Consider the following 19,074-nt stretch of genomic DNA (forward strand, 5'->3'; position numbering starts at 1 on the left):
TCCTTTAGTCCAGTTACAATGGTGTTGGAGAATTTTGGAAAATTTGAATACTCCTGGGGTGTTGGGACTAGCACAGTCCTAGCCCTACTGCTAGGAATTAGCATACTTCTGAATGTGGTTCAGCTCTCATTTAAGGTTAAACAGCTATTTAAGAAGATCACCCAGAGATGTGCCCCAAGGCTAGATAATTATGAGTGGCAGGGTGTGTGGGGTAGTATGGGCAAGTACCTAGAAAAGTGGGCACCTCCAATGTTTTGGAAATTCACCCCTGAACAAGTGCAGGATGCAGAAGAACTAGTAAAATATTTGGAAAAGGTATGCTGACACCCCGGCAGCTCCAGAGAGATACAAATCACTGCAACATGCTGGGGCCTGGCCCATGCCTATCGAGCCCTGTTCGACACTACTCAGTACCCTCAAAGGGAAGAGAAAGTCTCTAGACCTAACAACGAAACGATGACCACCGCGGCCACCCAAACCTCGACAATGGGCGCTGCGGACCCTCCAGGCCCAGCAAGGAGCACTGCTGCTACCCAAACCTCGGTGACAGACACTGCGGTTATCCAGAACCCGGCGAGTGATACTGCAACTGAACCAGAGGACCAACGTGGACCAGTATCGGTTGCCCCCGTACAGAAAAGGAAATATACAAAAAAATGAGTTCGCTTAGCGAAGGATAATAGTGAACCAGGGTCATCACGGGAACCGGAGGAAGAGGCAGAACCAGAGGTAATAACCCAGTCCCTATCCTTGAGTGAGCTGTGGGATTTGCGAAAAGATTTTGGCCGCCGTGTAGGTGAGCATATTATCACCTGGCTCCTCCGATGCTGGGACAATGGGGCTAATAGCTTGGAATTAGAAGGTAGGGAAGCCAAGCAGCTGGGATCACTTGCCAGGGAAGGTGGCATTGACAAGGCACTTGGAAGAGGGACACAAGCCATCAGCCTCTGGAGGCGACTCCTGTCAAGTGTGAAGGAAAGGTACCCCTTTAAGGAAGATGTTATATGTCAATCAAGCAAGTGGACCACCATGGAAAAAGGTATTCAATATCTGAGGGAATTAGCTGTGCTAGAGGCGATTCATCATGACCCGGACAACCAACAATTACCCAAAGACCCAGATGAAGTCCAATGCACACGACCCATGTGGCGGAAGTTTGTACGGAGCGCACCATCATCCTATGCCAACGCATTGGCAGTAATGTCCTGGAAGGATGAAGAGGCACCAACAGTGGAGGAAGTGGCTCGCCAACTGCGTCAATACGAAGAAAATCTCTCCTCCTCCCTAGAAGCCTGCATTTCAGCTGTGGAGAAGCTGTCCGAGGATTTCCAGCAATTCAAAAAGGATATGTCCTATTCCCCACCTGTAAGGACCAATGTCTCAGCTATTAGGAGTGAGCGGTCTTCTGCCCAAGAGAGAGAATATAGAAGGTACACACCGCGAGGTGCCCTGTGGTTTTACCTATGTGATCAGGGAGAGGACATGAGGAAATGGGACGGAAAACCTACCTCGGTCCTAAATGCACGGGTACGTGAACTGCGAGGAAAAACCACCACAAAAGGGGATTCTACCAGGAAAAATGCCGCTCCAGTTTCCAAACAGAGTAGAAGGGCTGACTTTATTTCCGATCCTCTTGAAGGGACTTCTGAGCCAATTCTACGAGAAGTGAATACTGAATACTCTAACCAGAATTAGAGGGGCCCTGCCTCCAGCCAGGTGGAGGAAAGGGATAACCGGGTCTATTGGACTGTGTGGATTCGATGGCCTGGCACGTCAGACCCACAGGAGTATAAGGCTCTAGTAGACACTGGTGCACAGTGCACTCTAATACCATCAAGTTATAAAGGGACAGAATCCATCTGTATTTCTGGTGTGACAGGGGGATCTCAAGAGTTAACTGTATTGGAAGCTGAAGTAAGCCTAACTGGGAATGAATGGCAGAAACACCCCATTGTGACTGGTCCAGAGGCTCCATGTATCCTTGGCATAGACTATCTCAGGAGGGGGTATTTTAAGGACCCGAAGGGGTATCGATGAGCTTTCAGTATAGGTGCCTTGGAGACGGAGGGCACTGAACAGTTGTCTAGCCTGCCTGGTCTCTCTCAAGACCCTTCGACTGTGGGGTTGCTGAACGTTGAAGAACACCAAGTGCCAATTGCTACCACGACGGTGCACCGGCGGCAATATCGTACCAACCAAGACTCTCTGATTCCCATCCACAAATTGATTCGCCAACTGGAGAGCCAAGGAGTGATCAGCAAAACTCGCTCACCCTTTAATAGTCCCATATGGCCAGTGCGGAAGTCTAATGGGGAATGGAGATTAACCGTTGACTATCGTGGCCTGAATGAAGTTACCCCACCGCTGAGTGCTGCCGTTCCAGATATGCTAGAACTTCAATACGAGTTAGAGTCAAAGGCAGCCAAGTGGTATGCCACCATTGACATTGCTAATGCATTTTTCTCAATCCCTCTGGCAGCAGAGTGTTGTCTACAATCTGCCTTTACTTGGAGGGGTGTCCAGTACACTTGGAATCGATTGCCCCAGGGGTGGAAACACAGCCCCACCATTTGCCATGGACTAATCCAGACTGCACTGGAACAAGGTGAAGCTCTGGAACACCTGCAATACATTGATGACATCATTGTATGGGGCAACACAGCAGCAGAAGTCTTTGAGAAAGGGAAGAAAATAATCCAAATCCTTCTGAAAGCCGGTTTCGCCATAAAGGAAAGTAAGGTCAAGGGACATGCACAGAAGATCCAGTTTTTGGGAATAAAATGGCAAGACGGATGTCGTCAGATCCCAATGGACGTAATTAACAAAATAGCAGCTATGTCTCCCCCAACTAATAAAAAGGACACACAGGCCTTCTTAAGTGTCGTGGGGTTTTGGAGAATGCATATTCCAAATTACAGTTTGATTGTAAGCCCTCTCTATCAAGTGACCAGGAAGAAGAATGATTTTAAATGGGGCCCTGAACAACAACAAGCGTTCGAACAAATTAAATGGGAGATTGTTCATGCCGTAGCTCTTGGACCAGTCCGGACAGGACAAGATGTTAAAAATGTGCTCTACACTGCAGCTGGGGTGAATGGCCCTACCTGGAGCCTCTGGCAGAAAGCACCTGGGGAAACCCGAGGCCGACCCCTGGGGTTTTGGAGTCGAGGATATCGAGGATCCGAGGATCACTATACTCCAACTGAAAAAGAGATACTGGCAGCGTATGAAGGAGTTCGAGCCGCCTCAGAAGTGGTTGGTACTGAGACACAGCTCCTCTTAGCACCCCGACTGCCAGTGCTGGGCTGGATGTTCAAAGGGAGGGTCTCCTCTACACATCACGTGACTGACGCCACGTGGAGTAAGTGGATCGCACTGATCACGCAACGGGCTCGCATAGGAAACCCCAGTCGCCCAGGAATGTTAGAAGTGATCACGGACTGGCCAGAAGGCAAAGATTTTGGAATGTCACCAGAGGAGGAGGTGGCGCGTGCTGAAGAAGCCCCGCTGTATAATAAACTGCCAGAAAATGAGAGGCAATATGCCCTGTTCACTGATGGGTCCTGTCGCATTGTGGGAAAACATCGGAGGTGGAAGGCTGCTGTATGGAGTCCTACACGACAAGTCGCAGAAACTGCTGAAGGAGAAGGTGAATCGAGTCAGTTTGCAGAGGTGAAAGCCATCCAGCTAGCGTTAGACATTGCTGAAAGAGAAAAGTGGCCAGTGCTCTATCTCTATACTGACTCATGGATGGTGGCAAATGCCCTGTGGGGGTGGCTACAGCAATGGAAGCAGAGCAACTGGCAGCGCAGAGGTAAACCCATTTGGGCTGCCACACTCTGGCAAGATATTGCATCCCGGCTAGAGAATCTGGTTGTAAAAGTATGTCATGTAGATGCTCACGTACCCAAGGGTCGGGCCACTGAGGAACATCGAAACAACGAACAGGTGGATCAGGCTGCCAAGATTGAAGTGGCTCAGGTGTACCTGGACTGGCAACATAAGGGTGAGCTATTTATGGCTCGGTGGGCCCATGATACTTCAGGCCATCAGGGAAGAGATGCAACATATAGATGGGCTCGAGATCGAGGGTGGACTTGACCATGGACGCTATCGCGCAGATTATCCATGAATGTGAAACATGTGCTGCAATTAAGCAAGCCAAGCGGTTAAAGCCCCTGTGGTATGGAGGGCGATGGCTGAAATATAAATTTGAGGAAGCCTGGCAGATTGACTATATCACCCTCCCACAAACTCGCCAAGGCAAGCGCTATGTACTGACAATGGTGGAAGCAACCACCGGATGGCTGGAAACATATTCTGTACCCCATGCCACTGCCCAGAACACTATCCTGGGCCTTGAGAAGCAGGTCTTGTGGCGACATGGCACCCCAGAAAGAATCGAGTCAGACAATGGGACTCATTTCCGAAACAACCTCATAGACACCTGGGCCAAAGAGCATGGCATTGAGTGGGTGTATCATATTCCCTATCATGCACCAGCCTCTGGGAAAATCGAGCGATACAACGGACTGTTAAAGACTACATTGAAAGCAATGGGGGGTGGAACTTTCAAACATTGGGATACACATTTAGCAAAAGCCACCTGGTTAGTCAACACCAGAGGATCTGCCAATCGGAGTGGCCCTGCCCAATCAGAATTTTTACATACTGTAGAAGGGGATAAAGTCCCTGTAGTGCACATGAAAAATATGTTAGGGAAAACAGTCTGGGTTACTCCTGCCTCAGGCAAAGGTAAACCCATTCGTGGGATTGCTTTTGCTCAAGGGCCTGGGTGCACTTGGTGGGTGATGCGAAAAGATGGAGAAGTCCGATGTGTGCCTCAAGGGGATTTGATTTTAGGTGGAAATAGCCAAAATTAAACTGTATGATATTAGTTGCTATATAACCCTGCTACTGTATGTTATCATTACTATAATTGTTATATGCTATATCCATAGTACTATAGTAAGAATCACTTGGATCAAGCAAGAAAGAACTGCGATAAAACTGAGCAAAACGCAATAGTGATGGAAACAGAACTGACTCCAGCATGCAACAATCCAACGGTGCACACCATCCTCCTGCTACGTCAAATGTCAACTGCTCGTCACACCGCACTGAAGCCCAATTCTGCTCTACCGACTGAGAGGACTTTGCACAATTCCTCCTGCCCAGACACACTGGTATGACAGATGGAGCCCAGAGTCGGAAACTAATTGAACTCAACAAATGTTTTACGAACATAACTCATGAACTAAAGGAATAATATCTCTCTGTGTGTGTGTATATATATATATATATATATATATATCATTGTTCATATGTCTCAAAGGACTGGAAAGGTGGTGATGATTAATCAGGATGTAACTAAAGGTATGGGAACTGAGCATGACGTCAATGGTATAGAATAAGGGGTGGATACTGTCCTGGTTTCAGCTGGGATAGAGCTAACTGTCTTCCTAGTAGCTGGTACAGTGCTGTGTTTTCAGTTCAGCATGCAAAGAATGTTGATAACACTGATGTTTTCAGTTGTTGCTCAGTATTGTTTAGACTATAGTCAAGGATTTTTCAGCTTCTCATGGCCAGCCAGGGCACAAGAAGTTGGCACAGGACACTACCAAGGCACCTGACCCAAACTGGCCAACGGTGTATTCCATACCATGGGACGTCCCACCTAGTTTAGGAACTGGGAAGTGGGGGCGGGCGGGGCAGGGAATCGCTGCTCGGGGACTGGCGGGGTGTCGGTGGGCGGGTGGTGAGCTGTTGCCCTGCACATCATTTGTACATTCCAATCCTTTTATTACTACTGTTGTCATTTTATTAGTGTTATCATTATCATTATAGTTTCTTCTTTTCTGTTCTATTAAACCATTCTTATCTCAACCCAGAAGTTTTACCTTTTTTTTCCCAATTTCCTCCCCCATCCCACTGGATGGGGGAAGTGAGTGAGCGGCTGCGTGGTACTTAGTTGCTGGCTGGAGTTAAACCACGACAACAACTAACTTGGCTAAAAGCTAGCTCCTTTAGGCTAACATTAGGCTTGTCAGAGGCAAAAAGACATGATAAGAAGACATGAAAGGATGACAGCATAGGAGATTCAGTTTTCTAACAGGGAGATAAAAGGAAGAATGAGTAGGAAAGAGAATGGCAGGAAGAAGAGCCTAAACATACTGAGAACATTAAGTCTATCCAGAAGGATCCTAAGATTTCTGAGAGTCTGCTATTTTTCACTAGTCATATACAATTTACATTCATGCTGTCACTAACACAGATTAACCCTGATATTAGAAGATTCTCCAGCTGGGATTCTATTACAAAAATAGAACATTGATAAAACACCACAAGACAGGCCTATGGTAGTTATTTTCTCCTTGTTGATTCCCTCAAGCATAAGACCACATCCCTTTCAGTTTGTGGGTACCCTGAGGTCAGTGAAGTTTTTTGCGCTTCACTTACCATTACTCCTACTCTGCATGTGAATTGCCATCTTAAGAGGTGAAATGTGTATGTGCAAATACACACATGCATATACATAACCATTTTGCCTACCAAGGGCTGCATCATGCTTTCCTGCTCTCTCCGTACCCTTTAGGCTGACTGAAATCTATACTATTGTAGAACAGCTATTCTGGGGGAAAAAAACCCCAGAGATATAACTAAGCAAATTTATGACTGATGAACTGTAACTATCTTTGCAGTTCCTTTTAACATGCCAATAGCCATCTCTCACTGAAACATCTGTTGTACAACTCACGGACAGTTGTACAACAGATTTTAACAAGAGGTTAGTTTTGTTGAATTTGGGACGCCAGCCATGCCCGCCAGAGGTTTTTTCCTTCCTCATCAGTTTTTTGTATGTAAAAATGAAGTTCTCCTAAGTGAAAATGCCTGATTTTCAATCATAAACACCTTAACACAACACCTACATGCTTCACGGTCGTTTCCATTATAGGCCAGAAATGTTCATCTGATGTCACAGTAAGCGAACAACATCTGAAAATCATCTCCTGGGATCTGGGAAGAAAGTTAACTAGCGCTTGCAGATTATCTCAATTCTTTAGCATTTATTATTACACAGCCAAGTTCTGAACATTCCACCCAAAATTTTCAGGGTTTTTTCAAATTACAGCTTCAGGTGTTGTTCCACTTCAGATTGGGTTTTGTTCGTTTAGTGTGCTTTGAATGAAAGAATCCTAGCATCACATTGGAATCTGCTTGTATCACTTTAGCATCTGTTTACATTTTCTATAACCCAAATTATAGAGCAGCTAAAGTCACACCACACAATCTGCCCTGAATCAGTATTTGCTTGTTAATCACACCCACTTTAACTCACAGAAAATGCCAGAGTAAACAAATAAACTTGTGTCACACTAACAGCTCGCAGGAACTGATAGAGGAAGCAAATGTCAGGAAGACCGTAACATTAGCCTTTCAGTCTCCCAGAACCCAGTTCCAACATCCTCCAGCAGAAGTAAAACTACAGATCTAAACTGTGGAGATAGAAGGGTAGTAAAGAGCTGAGAAAATGCAGAAAATTACTGTTTTATAATAAGAAGGAAGAAAGATTTCAACAGTAACATGTCATCCTTTTAACAAAGCCAGATAATATATAGAAGAGGATCATGAAGGTGAACTTACTTTACTACTGGAGTATATAGGCAGTGTAGTCGGCAGTAGAGCCTTACACCCTGAAGAAGGAAAAATAAATGGTATTATCAGTTTTTTTCCTTTTCAGAGAAACACTGACTAGCTAAAGCTAGCAAAACCTGGACATTGACATCTCTACTCAGCTGGAATTATCTATTGATTAACTGTTTTTCAGAACAGTTCCCTTATCTTCCCTGTCAAACATTTTTTCTTCTTTTCCTGCCTCCAGAAGCCAAAAAGATCTGTTCTTTTATCTCTAATCACCTCCATTCCAACAATTTCTCCATTAATTCCTCCTCACAATTAACCCACAAACTGATGTCCATAAGAAGAAATCAAATTTATTAAAAGGTATACGGGCAGATATGGGATCAACAGAACTCATTTGACATACAATTATCAGGAACAGCAGTTAAATATTGATCTCTTCTATCTCCCTGAACCATAACAACCAGATTTTCAACAGACATGCTGTATTATAGCCTACTGTTTTCTTTTAAGACCTTTCATTACTATATTAGGATTGTAATCAGCAGTCTTGGGTGCAGCCACAACTGTATTGTTATTTATTGCTAAGCTCTGCTTCCTCCTCCCTAGAACGTCTCCTATGGCATTAGGATACAACAAAGATAAACGGCATTAGAGATCTCCTATACAACAGGTCAACAACATTCAGAGGCAGAGCAAAATCTTTTGCTGCAAATCACAAGGTTCCAACTAAGAATGATAATACAAACCTTGGACATGATGTCTTCCAACTCACTTCTTGGCTTGTACGTTCCATCATCATAGCGAAATCTGTACATCACCTGCTCATTCTTAAACTGATGCTTATCTGAAACTAAAACAACAGTATGATAATTAAAATTAGTCTTTTCTCCCCTGCCATGTTCTTCATAGGCCAGTTGGTATGTCTACACCTAAGTATTTGCTGGTATCATTTTCTGAAGAGAGGACTCAGCTCTTCAAATTTCCCCTTATTGTGTATATACATGCTTATCTGCACTTCTGAATAGCTTCACCAACAAAAGCAGTTTTCTAAAATACTGCAGCTCAAATAAAATTGAAAGTTCTTCTTTTTACACCAGGTTCAATTTATGTAAGGCTTTAGAAACAGTCCTTGTGAAGACAAATGGGACCATTTGACATTTTTCGGTAAGTTTTGAACAAGGTGCCTGCAAATTCCCACAACAGTTACCACAGCGCTAAAGTCATTCTTGCAGTTGCCCAAAGTTCCACAACTCCAAAAGCAGAAGCATGCTGGTGGAAGAAACTACAGCTGTTAGAGGTATTCTTCTACCATGGTTCTTGTATTTACTAGTGAGTTTCTTCTAAAAATTAGTATTTTTGAGAGACTGCTTTTTCACCCAGAGTACCTATGCCACAGTAGGGCAGTTAAAATCTTATTGGGTAATGCTATATATACTGATAGGCTTTAAAGGCAAGGACACAAAAGATGTTTCAGTGTCATAAGGACCCATTTCAAAAGAAGCATAGGCCAAAATCAGAAAAGAGTTGAAAACCATACCCAGTTTCAAACAGATTTATCCAATGCACCAGATTGGAAGAGGGTTGAAGTCTATATCCAATTATATGTAGGTTTATCCTGTCTCTATTCCAAGGTAACATATTTCAATAGAACATGGAGGTAGGAAACCCTCATACTGAGGATAGTAATTTAGTAACTAGTAGAAATTATTTGTGTCACTGATTAGTAAATAAGTGGTAATTATAAATAAAAAGTGCCAATGACTATTCAAATTCAAAACAAGTAATAAAGTATCTTCCAGATTTTACAATATGTAGTAAAGAAATGCCATTGTTCACAGCTTGATTTAATGGAGACCGGTTACAACTATGTAGAGGAGGAGGAGGAAATCCAGAGAAGAGCAACCAAAGCAGACAGTAGATAAGGTGGGGTAGCTTAGACACTGTAGTCTTTCCTGCCTTTGCCAATGTAACAAAACCATGGCCAACACTTTGTGCTGGAGCACCCTTGAATATTTTGGATGCAGTATTTGGTAGCATAGGCACAGCATTCGATGAACTGAGAGAAAACATGGATTTACACTATTTAAGATGCATCTTAGCCTGAGTTTGATTAACCTGAGAAAACTGATTGCACTGCATGACTAAAGACAATTAAACTGGGTTAGGCAGACTCAGAAGTACCAGGACTCAGTTTGAGATTTAGTCTGCCCCTTGCAGAATGGGCAGCATAATTATTCAGAAGACAGAGACCAGAAATTCTTAAGACCTTCCCTCATTACATAGAGCATCCTGGTCTTTAATTAAGATTCCTGCTTTTGGTGATATTTTTCCTTAATTTCACAGAATAAAACAGAATTTGCAGGATCTGGTGTATATCTTTTTGTATACAGTGGAATCTCTAAGCTGCATAAGCTATTGAATTCTTTGAGTGTCTGTATGCTCTGGATTTTGTATTTCTAAATCCAATCGAGAATCAAAACTCCAGAAAGTGTCTTTTGTGTCTGGCACACAGCAGATCAGGTTCTGATCACTTCTGCTCTCTGTGACAGGTACCAGCACTTCCACATCAGCAGCACCAGATAAAATAGCCAGAATTAAAGGAGATACAGAGGAAAATGAGTGATAAAACACACAGAGCTCAGCATTTAGCAATCTTCTATGGCTCTGCTTCTCAGGCAGGCTGAGAGAGAGATCAGCAGTTTTCACCTGAGAGTAATGTTATGCCAAGCGAAAACAAAAGATTAAAGATATTGCCTAATGTAGAATAGGGGTAAGGGTATCATTATGGTGCTTAAGTTTTAAGTTCTTGCTATGTTAGGAGACACATAATGGGATACTTTCATGTTTAATGATTTATCAAAATCTCAAGGGATATTTCCTTCAGTAAATGCAGCATTGCAAATACCTTCCAATGTCTAGCAATAACTGTCATTGGAGACACTAACATCAGGAACTCTAACTACAGGCAACATTAAAACCAAACTGGATGCTTCTTACTCACAGGGCATTTGAATAAGGGGAACAGTAGATGTAACAGCACAACTTACTTTGAGCTGTAAATGTGTTTAGAGAAAAAGGACAATGCTCAAAGTGTCAAAGCATGAAGTTATGGCAAGGTAAACAGTCATAATGAAATAAAAAGTCTCAGTAGAGCTTTTTGCACCAACAGTGCAAGTGTACACATTCAGAATGTAGGCAAGTAAGGGTGTGAGCACAAAAGAGCACTCTTCATCCAAAGGGGGATCCCTACACGTTGGAGCCAGAGTGTTTCAGTTCTCCAAAGCCACAGTTAGGGCCAGGTACTCTAAAGCATTCAGAACTTTTGAGCTCATGCTCAAAGCCCTTCAAAGTCTGAATGTGCCTGAAAGTACGTCTTGGTACCTGGAGGTAGAAGTTTATGTACATGAAGAATTATGGTACTGTTCATATTAGATTTCTCTATGTGTTAAAGGAAGACAACAGACATAGTTTCTTAACAGTGGTGTTGTCACCTGAAAGACAAGTTTGTGGAGCTGAGTTACCAAGAGATTAAAGCAAGACTAGTCTAATTAAATGGCTCCCCTATTTAAATTGGTTTCCAATTTTGTATGGAAATGTAGACCACTGGTGACTTAAGACCTATATACTATATTCCTTTGATGTGCATTTTGCAGCTAAACTCACCTGAATGTTGAAATTGGGGCATTTGCTATTTAACTAGAATAGGACTACATTGCTCTGTTTGCATAATGCAATACGAAAACAATAGGAAACAGCAGGACAAATCTGGATTTAAAGGACATCATCTGGAGAAAGACCTTATTTTAGCAGAAATGCAGATAGCAGAGAGAATTTTCAAACAAGCATCTTGTGCTACTTTGGTCATGCAGTGCTTCTGTATGCACTATCCTACTCTTCTAAAATACCCCTCATCACAACACTTCAAGGTCACCTGCTGGGTGTGATGAAGAAATATGGTGGATCACTATTTTAAAGAGAGACATTCCTGCCAAATGAGCTAGAAAGAACAAATCCCACAACAAACCCTCCATCGTCTCTTTTCTTTACAACAAGCAGTCTCATTAGAAAGAATGAGCCATTGTCTAGAGCCCTTCACTCTGTACCTGTGCTCCATTCTAAAAGAGCACTACTCAACTATCCTCTGTACTGTTGATGTCTCATATGGAAAGCTGAATATATTGATCACTACAGATTTTCAAATACACAGTACAAAGGAATATACACCTGACATAGTCCGCAACAAAGATGTTGCAGAGAAATCAAGCAACTGCAAGCATTAACACTTTCAGGATACCCAACAAGTCCTGTTTTCAAGACATAAATTTGCCCACTCATTAATCCCAAAAGTCATTAAACATTTTGAGGATTTGATGGTATGGTACAGGGGAGTATTTGAACATCATGTTAACAGCTGCAGTCAGTTTTCCACCCTTATTTCCAGGGCATCACTGAAATCTGACATCTCTTTATGGCATGGAGCACTCACCATGATGAATGATTCCATTTTCCAATAGTGCCTGTCCCAGGTTGACCCCTTCCTCCGGTTTGCTTATCTCTCCAATCTCTGTGAGCCATGATACAAACTCACTGCAAAGGGAAGCAGAATAGAAACTATTTGCTTTTTCGCTCTGAATATAAGCAGATACATGCCTCTGCAAGTCATCAGTCAACCACAGGAGACTTTCTCCTTAAAGAAAGTGTGAAAATTGTTTGATGAGACAATACCTCTATTAGGTGGCTCAATTTCCTTCATTTCTGGAGGAAATGCTCTGCAGAAGATCCAGATCTCCTATCCATGACTTTTCCCACCATTCCCCTAGCTCATAATTGGCATACGCAAAAAAGGAAAGAATCGGCTGGATCTACAAAGATGCTGCAAATCCTTATTTTATTGAGCAATCCAGATATCCAAGAAGGAAAAGCAAAGCAAGGTTAACTGATTGCCTTAAAACCAAGTTGGACAGTAGAGAAAACAGCTACATCTATCCCTCCAAGCATTGTGGTCTGACTTAGTTACATATGCTTACCTTTCTTCACTGGGTCTGGTTTCTGTGTCATCGTTCCGCACCTCCCCCCCCCCCCCCCCCCCCCCCCCCCCCCCCCCCCGGTGTAATTGCATTGGCTTTAATGGAATCACAGTAAGACTTAAGACAGAAGATTCAACCTAATGAATTCAAGCACACAGCAGTAAAAGAGAGCACAAGTCCCACTGACAGGTTAATTTAAGGTCATTTACTGGAGCTGATGCCTGGCAGATACATAAGTGATGCTTCTAATTTATAGACAAAAGGTGCTAAGTCTGCCTGCTCATGCAGCACAAAACAAAATCTCTCTCTGGTGAAGGGCAGGGCTGCACATATGGGCAGAATAAAAGCCAAAAATGGATAGATATGTTGGATGTTACTCAATTGGAAACAGTAAGTACAGAAAAACGGACATTGCAAACCTGACGAATAGAGCACTGCCAAAGCCCTAGGGAGCTGAGCTGTTTGCCAGGTTAATTAGTGATTATACTAGAAATGTGTTAAATTCATAGGGAAGAACAAAAGGAATATATGAAAGCAGAGTGACATATGGGAAACCTGAGTTCAGTAAACCACTTGGGTGCTTGCCAACATGCAGAGGTTTGCTGCTTATCAACACCAGTATCCATGCCTCCACTTGTGGGTTCAAAATGAAGTCTTTTTAGTCTCTTCATGTTTATCAGAGCTGACTCATCTAAGCTGTAGGTAGTATTTGATTTTGCCTTTAGAATAACAACAATGTCAGTACTGAAAACTTCGGTTTGCTGAGGGGCTACTCTGTAACTGTCATAATGTAGAAAAAGCAGGAGAATCTATTCAAGTATGCCAGGGGAATCCCATGGAAACCAGTAGAGTTTTGTAAAACTCCTAAAGCCAGAGTACTGTAGTGATGAGTCAGACTCTCTATCTCCTAAGGAGAGCTCATTCTCAATTTCCCAGTGATTCTCAACTGTTTCTAAAAGTATTTAAAAGCTGAAACAGAATATAAACTGCAGAGGGAGGAAAAGTAAGAATGATCCTCCACACTCATTACTGAGAATACAAGACACACTCTGTGGAGTGCCCCATCACAGACATGCAGGCCAATGGCTCTAATCGTGTTAAGTACCCAGGGTAGATGCCCAGCTGCTATACATTTTTCCATCAAGCACAATGGGTCTATGGCAGTTTATAGCACTTAAACAGTTGCCCAAAACTTCAGGGGAACACCGCTACCCTGTTAGTTTTCCTGCTGCTTTTATTTGGAACTGTGTCCCTGGAGTTTATTTGGATTATAAAGGTAAGGCAGTCTTCTGAAAGTTTGAAATTGCAAGCTGAAAAAGGAAAATAACTGAATGCTACTCTCACAGCCCTGAAGCTTCAGAACCATGGGATGGTTTTCTTAAGAGCTACTTTAAGACTTCTGTGGCATTTGATTCATAAGCAAAATCAGTTATCGTTTGCTCTGAAGGCTTTATAAGCACTGAAAGTGCATGATCCAGAAACATTCCAAGAGGATTTTAGGTATGTGCTGGACTGTTGTTAAAAAAGCATCAACCCAAAAAGTGGATGACAAAGCTTGATTTGTTTCCTCATCTTGTCCTAAGCAGTTCTCCAGTACAACTGTGCTGCCATGCTCAGTTCTCATCTGGCACGCAAGTCAGGACACCATCTCCCAACTATACCTCTGAAATTAAGGGACTTAAAACAGCTGGGTTTCTACTCAAGAAATACACTGGAAAATCCAGCCCATCTAGGTTTGTGCAATCTGATCAGATATGTTTGGAGTCTACTGAGGTTAATAGATCCTCTCTATTACAAGTTCAATACAGTTCAAGGTTTTGCAATCAATTCAGTGCAGTGCTGAAAAGAAGCATAGCAAGCATAACAGTTACACAAACTGGCACCAACACACATCTTTCCCACTGTATCACTAGTCACATGCCTAAATGCCAGTACAACTGAGGAGTGGTTAGCAAAATGGATTTGCACTCAAGCAAGTCAGTTGCTGAAGTTAAGTTCAATAAACAGTCTTATAAATAAATGCGTGTGATTTCTGAAGGTATTAGGATTAATTCATGCTTTTTTTTTCCCCTGCAAACACATTTTAGCTCTTGAATTATTAGATGTTATCTGATATCCAAAGACCAAGAGAAAAATTATTTTTTGTGGCCTTAGTGTTACTCTTAGCTGCATGTAGCAGAAAACCACTAAGTACATGTCAGCACAGTTATTAGTGACTCCCTTAGGCAGGAATATCTGAAAAAATGAATACGTCACAGCTAATATGCATTATTCAGGGGAAGCCCCAGGAATGATACCAAAGTCTGCTAGCCATGACCAGATTGTACTGATTGAATTGCACTCAACTGAGTTGCCCAGGACTGGACCAACAAGTGACTGTTGAAAACTTATCAGCAGTTATTTTCTATGGGGAAGGCTGGAAAATTAGCAGAAATAATGCTTTTGTTAGAGATCAGGATACCTGTAGGTATCTCAGTCTGGGCTCAGTTACCCATTCCTAAGGGCAATGAGCAGGAAAGATTGTGGAGCATGTAAGAAAACAGACATTTTAGAAGAAAAAGGAGTAGCAGGAAATCCCAGGAAACACTTGAGACTAAGCAAAATATCAGGGAATCCACAACAGACTCATGTATATCAACACTGGAAGAACATAAGTTTCTGATCTGGTACTTCTTGTTGCATGGAAAACAGGAAATGCCATATCATGCCTCCAAAATCAGAGCTTAAAGGTTTCAATTTGAATCCAGCAAGATAACTGGGGGAGGGGGTGTGTGTGAAGAAGAAAAAAGTAACTAAATCTTGCCAGCCTATGCTACCAGATTGCCTTCTCTCAGGCAGAAAGACAATGCATCATTTCCACACCCTGTACACAAGGAATGCTGCCTACAAACTGCCCTTACAGAGACCGGGGTGGGGGGGGTGGGGGGGGGGGGGCGGGGGGGGGCGGGGGGAAGGGAAATGAATGAATGAATGGATAATCTGCCTTTCAGAACTTTTTTTCCTCCCACAACTAATCATTTGAATCATAAACAGCTGAGGTGGAAAAGTCTTCTCAGGTCAACTAATATTTCTCCCTATATGCCATGCAGGACATTTCCCTACAACAGCCCCACTGCTACCATACCTCATCTCTGATCTGATTTGTCCAAGGGGTCTCTCTTCTACTGCTTCATACATGTCATTCTTAAGAATTATTTTGTAATATCTAGCCTAAGTGAAAGAGCTTTTTTCCAGCCAATAAAGCCCTATACTTCTAACAAATGCATCAGGTCTCCTGATGCACAAAATTTCATTTGTGTCTGTTGACAAACAGGAAAATTCTAAATTCAATCCTGAGACTTGGACAGTTCTGCTGTATTTAAACATCACCTGGTAAGCATTTGCTTGTATACAAAAGAGGATACAGGTTAGGCCACCAACAGCCCTGAGCTTGTGGGAGTTAAGGTATTTTTTCTTATTCTTTTGCTGATTTGAAACAGCTGTTACGAGTTACTGTACAACAGAATGAGCTGTCACTGTACAGCCTGCACATGGCATAAAATAGAAATCAATGATTAATTTTAATAAATCACAACTATAATAGGGGTTATGGCCTTTTCAATTAAGCGGCATCAAAGCACATCTGATGTGACCTCACAATACCATCCACAGAAAATCCAGAGTCCATTCTTTTAATTGGTATGAAAGGGCCTTTTCAATTCAAATGCCACTTACTTGCCAAGAAAGCACTTGGGAACAGTACTTAATTTTCTCCTCCTGTCTTTGATAAGGTTCACTTTCTTGCTCATCATCATTTGGTACAGCTTCTCTCCTTTCTCTGCAATCATGACATATGCATCCCTCTCCATTCCCAGTTTCAAACCTGGAATACAAAGCAGAAATTCTCTCAGATCCTTAACATCAGATAAAGTGTTTGCTGAAAGTCAAAAGCTGAGGCCAAACAGAAAAAAAAATGGTCGAAACACAAAAATTAACTGACTTCTTTCCCAAAAAAAGAGAGAAATTGGGTCATTTATTTATCTGAGTAAAAAACTGTCATTGGTGAGTTAGCACCACCGAGATGCTTGCAGCTTTTCTTCTCCATTTTAAAAAGTAGCTTTAAACTTATGGTTACATCACATCACACAAAGTAGAATGATTTACAGAACACAGAGAAGTTCCAAAGCAAGATAAAACATATACCTTCTGAAACTGATTTCCTGTTGTAATTTCACTTTTGACCCTGAAATAACTGCTGGCCTAAGACTTGTTCGAGGCAGCTGAATGCTTGACAGAGCAGATGACTTTTTGAGTGTTCTATTACTTGAAGCCAAAAATACAAAACTGCTGAAATCAAATTCACATCCTTAACTAAATCAAAACTAGACAGGAACATTATTTTCTCACCCTTTCTTAATTAGCCTATTTACTAATACACTGAGGCTAAAAATACAGTTTGACAATCACATTATCCAGTCAATGAAAGAAATACCGATTGATTTAAGGAATGATAGATAATTGGATATAGAGAAAATTTCACATCCACTTTGTATGAGCTTCCACATCTCTCATGTTTACTTGAAAATTGCTACAGTCAGGAGGATGATCTCTGAAAACAATAGGTGTCTTATGTTACAACTATTGTCATAACTGGCATTTTCTGGCACTCTTCCCTTTAGATTTGCAAATTGCTTGAGGAGGACAGCATATGAGAAAAGCTGTTTTTGTTGCTGTAGATGTTTTGTCTCTTCTAGCCTGAACAAATAATTTTGTTTTCTGGCTATGTTATTCTAGAACTTGTAAATCTAGACAACTCTGCAGTTCAAAACAAAGGCACAGATTTGAGACATCTCTAGGCTTAGCTTTAAAACAGGGAGCCTGAATTGGTCCTGTACTTACATGCCTAATTTTTACAGAGATTGACATTAGGCAGAATTTAAGTGATCAGCGTTAAGGCTAGAAAATGAAACCTGTACGTTCTTTGGGAAGAGCAGTTCACCCTCACTGGACATAAATCCTGTTGCTCTATGTTAAGATACTAAAATGAATTAATAGTCTTCTGTGTCATCAGAGCTGCTTTCTAGCTTTTTGTAAACGTTTAATGCATTTGTTTTAGAGGCTTGAAATGCACGTTCCAGAAATTAGTCTTGCACAACATTTTGTCTTTCAAATACAGTATTTCTTTCATGTGTCCAATATCTGGCTAAAGGTTTTGGCTCCACAAATCCCCTGGCTTATTGCCGTTATTCTTCCATCTTCTTATTTCTCCAATACTGTGATCCAATCCAATGCAAACGCTGACACGTGTAGCTGAGGCTAATTTGCAACGTGAACTTGTGATAGAAAACAGCCTGTGTAATAGTATACATGTTTCCTGCTGGTCTTACATCACTGAATTCCCCAGGCTCTGATGTAAATGGCAGGCTGGAATGCACATTCTACCCAACTCATCCTACAGAATTGGAAATCTCACCAAGCTTTCTAATCCAAACACTGATATCTCTGTGACTTTGTAAGTACTCTGATCCAAAGGAGATTTTCCAGTAAGGCCTGGAATGTCTGCCAGAATATCCATGCTTATCCTGAGTGCCTGTCATCAGCTGCCACATCATAAAACTATATGACAAAAAGATTCAGAAAAAACCCCACTCTTACTAGACAATGCTGCATGGAAAACTTTGAGAAACTTTCTATTAAGGAATAGTTCTTTTCCCTTCCTAATATTTATTTCCATCACCTCCCCATATTCTCAAGCTCCCTGTTTATATATGGCCTGTTTTTCTAGTCCTGTCTTTTTACTTCTTATTGAACCTTCTCTCTCCTCACACATTTTACCTGATGCACAGGAAATTCTGCAGAGCTCTAGCGACCTCACAAAGGGAAAACTCACTATGAAATGGAAACTCACTGGATCTTTGAGAGATATGATTTAGAACTCTGAGGGTAAAAGTAAGAGCCAAGAAATGTATTTTATTAAAAAAACCCACCATCATGTGGAAGATCAGGACCCTTACAGTAGAGTGGGATGCAGAACTGACCAATAAGCAAAAATCAAAACTGATTCTCTCTCATGCCTTCAGGTAGTTCTTTTGAATTTACACCATGCCTGATCTACATTTTGAAGGCTGTATCCTTGGTATTATCAAAAGTATTGGAGTTTATATATGATACAGTATGTTATATTCTATGGTAACAAATAACACTGCAATGTGCATTGTGTTTATCAGATTAGATGCAAAGTATTGTAACATAAAAACTAAGGTTTGGATTTCAAAGGACATTACAGGACTTAGATTCTCTGCTTTCATTAAACTTTAGTGACAGATCTGTAACTTTCTTAAAATACTTTACAAATCTAAAGCATTATTGCATAGCAAGTACAAGTTCTGAAAATCCACTACTAAAAAAGGGTTTCGGACTGCCC

General features: G+C 41.8%; 1 protein-coding gene across 2 annotated transcripts in view; it reads right to left on the reverse strand.

Annotated features, from left to right (window-relative positions):
• PREX1 (phosphatidylinositol-3,4,5-trisphosphate dependent Rac exchange factor 1) overlaps nucleotides 1-19,074 on the reverse strand; it is a 179,341-nt gene that overhangs the window by 49,004 nt on the left and 111,263 nt on the right. For both annotated transcript variants that reach the window (XM_049816575.1, XM_049816574.1), the window contains exons 10-13: nucleotides 16,386-16,533; nucleotides 12,131-12,231; nucleotides 8,391-8,494; nucleotides 7,645-7,694 (exon numbers count right to left, since the gene is read on the reverse strand). In XM_049816575.1, coding sequence (XP_049672532.1) covers nucleotides 7,645-7,694; nucleotides 8,391-8,494; nucleotides 12,131-12,231; nucleotides 16,386-16,533 — 403 coding nt within the window. The remainder of the gene's footprint in view (nucleotides 1-7,644; nucleotides 7,695-8,390; nucleotides 8,495-12,130; nucleotides 12,232-16,385; nucleotides 16,534-19,074) is intronic.

Source organism: Accipiter gentilis, chromosome 14 (assembly GCF_929443795.1).
Source record: "Accipiter gentilis chromosome 14, bAccGen1.1, whole genome shotgun sequence".
Lineage (NCBI taxonomy): Eukaryota > Metazoa > Chordata > Aves > Accipitriformes > Accipitridae > Astur > Astur gentilis.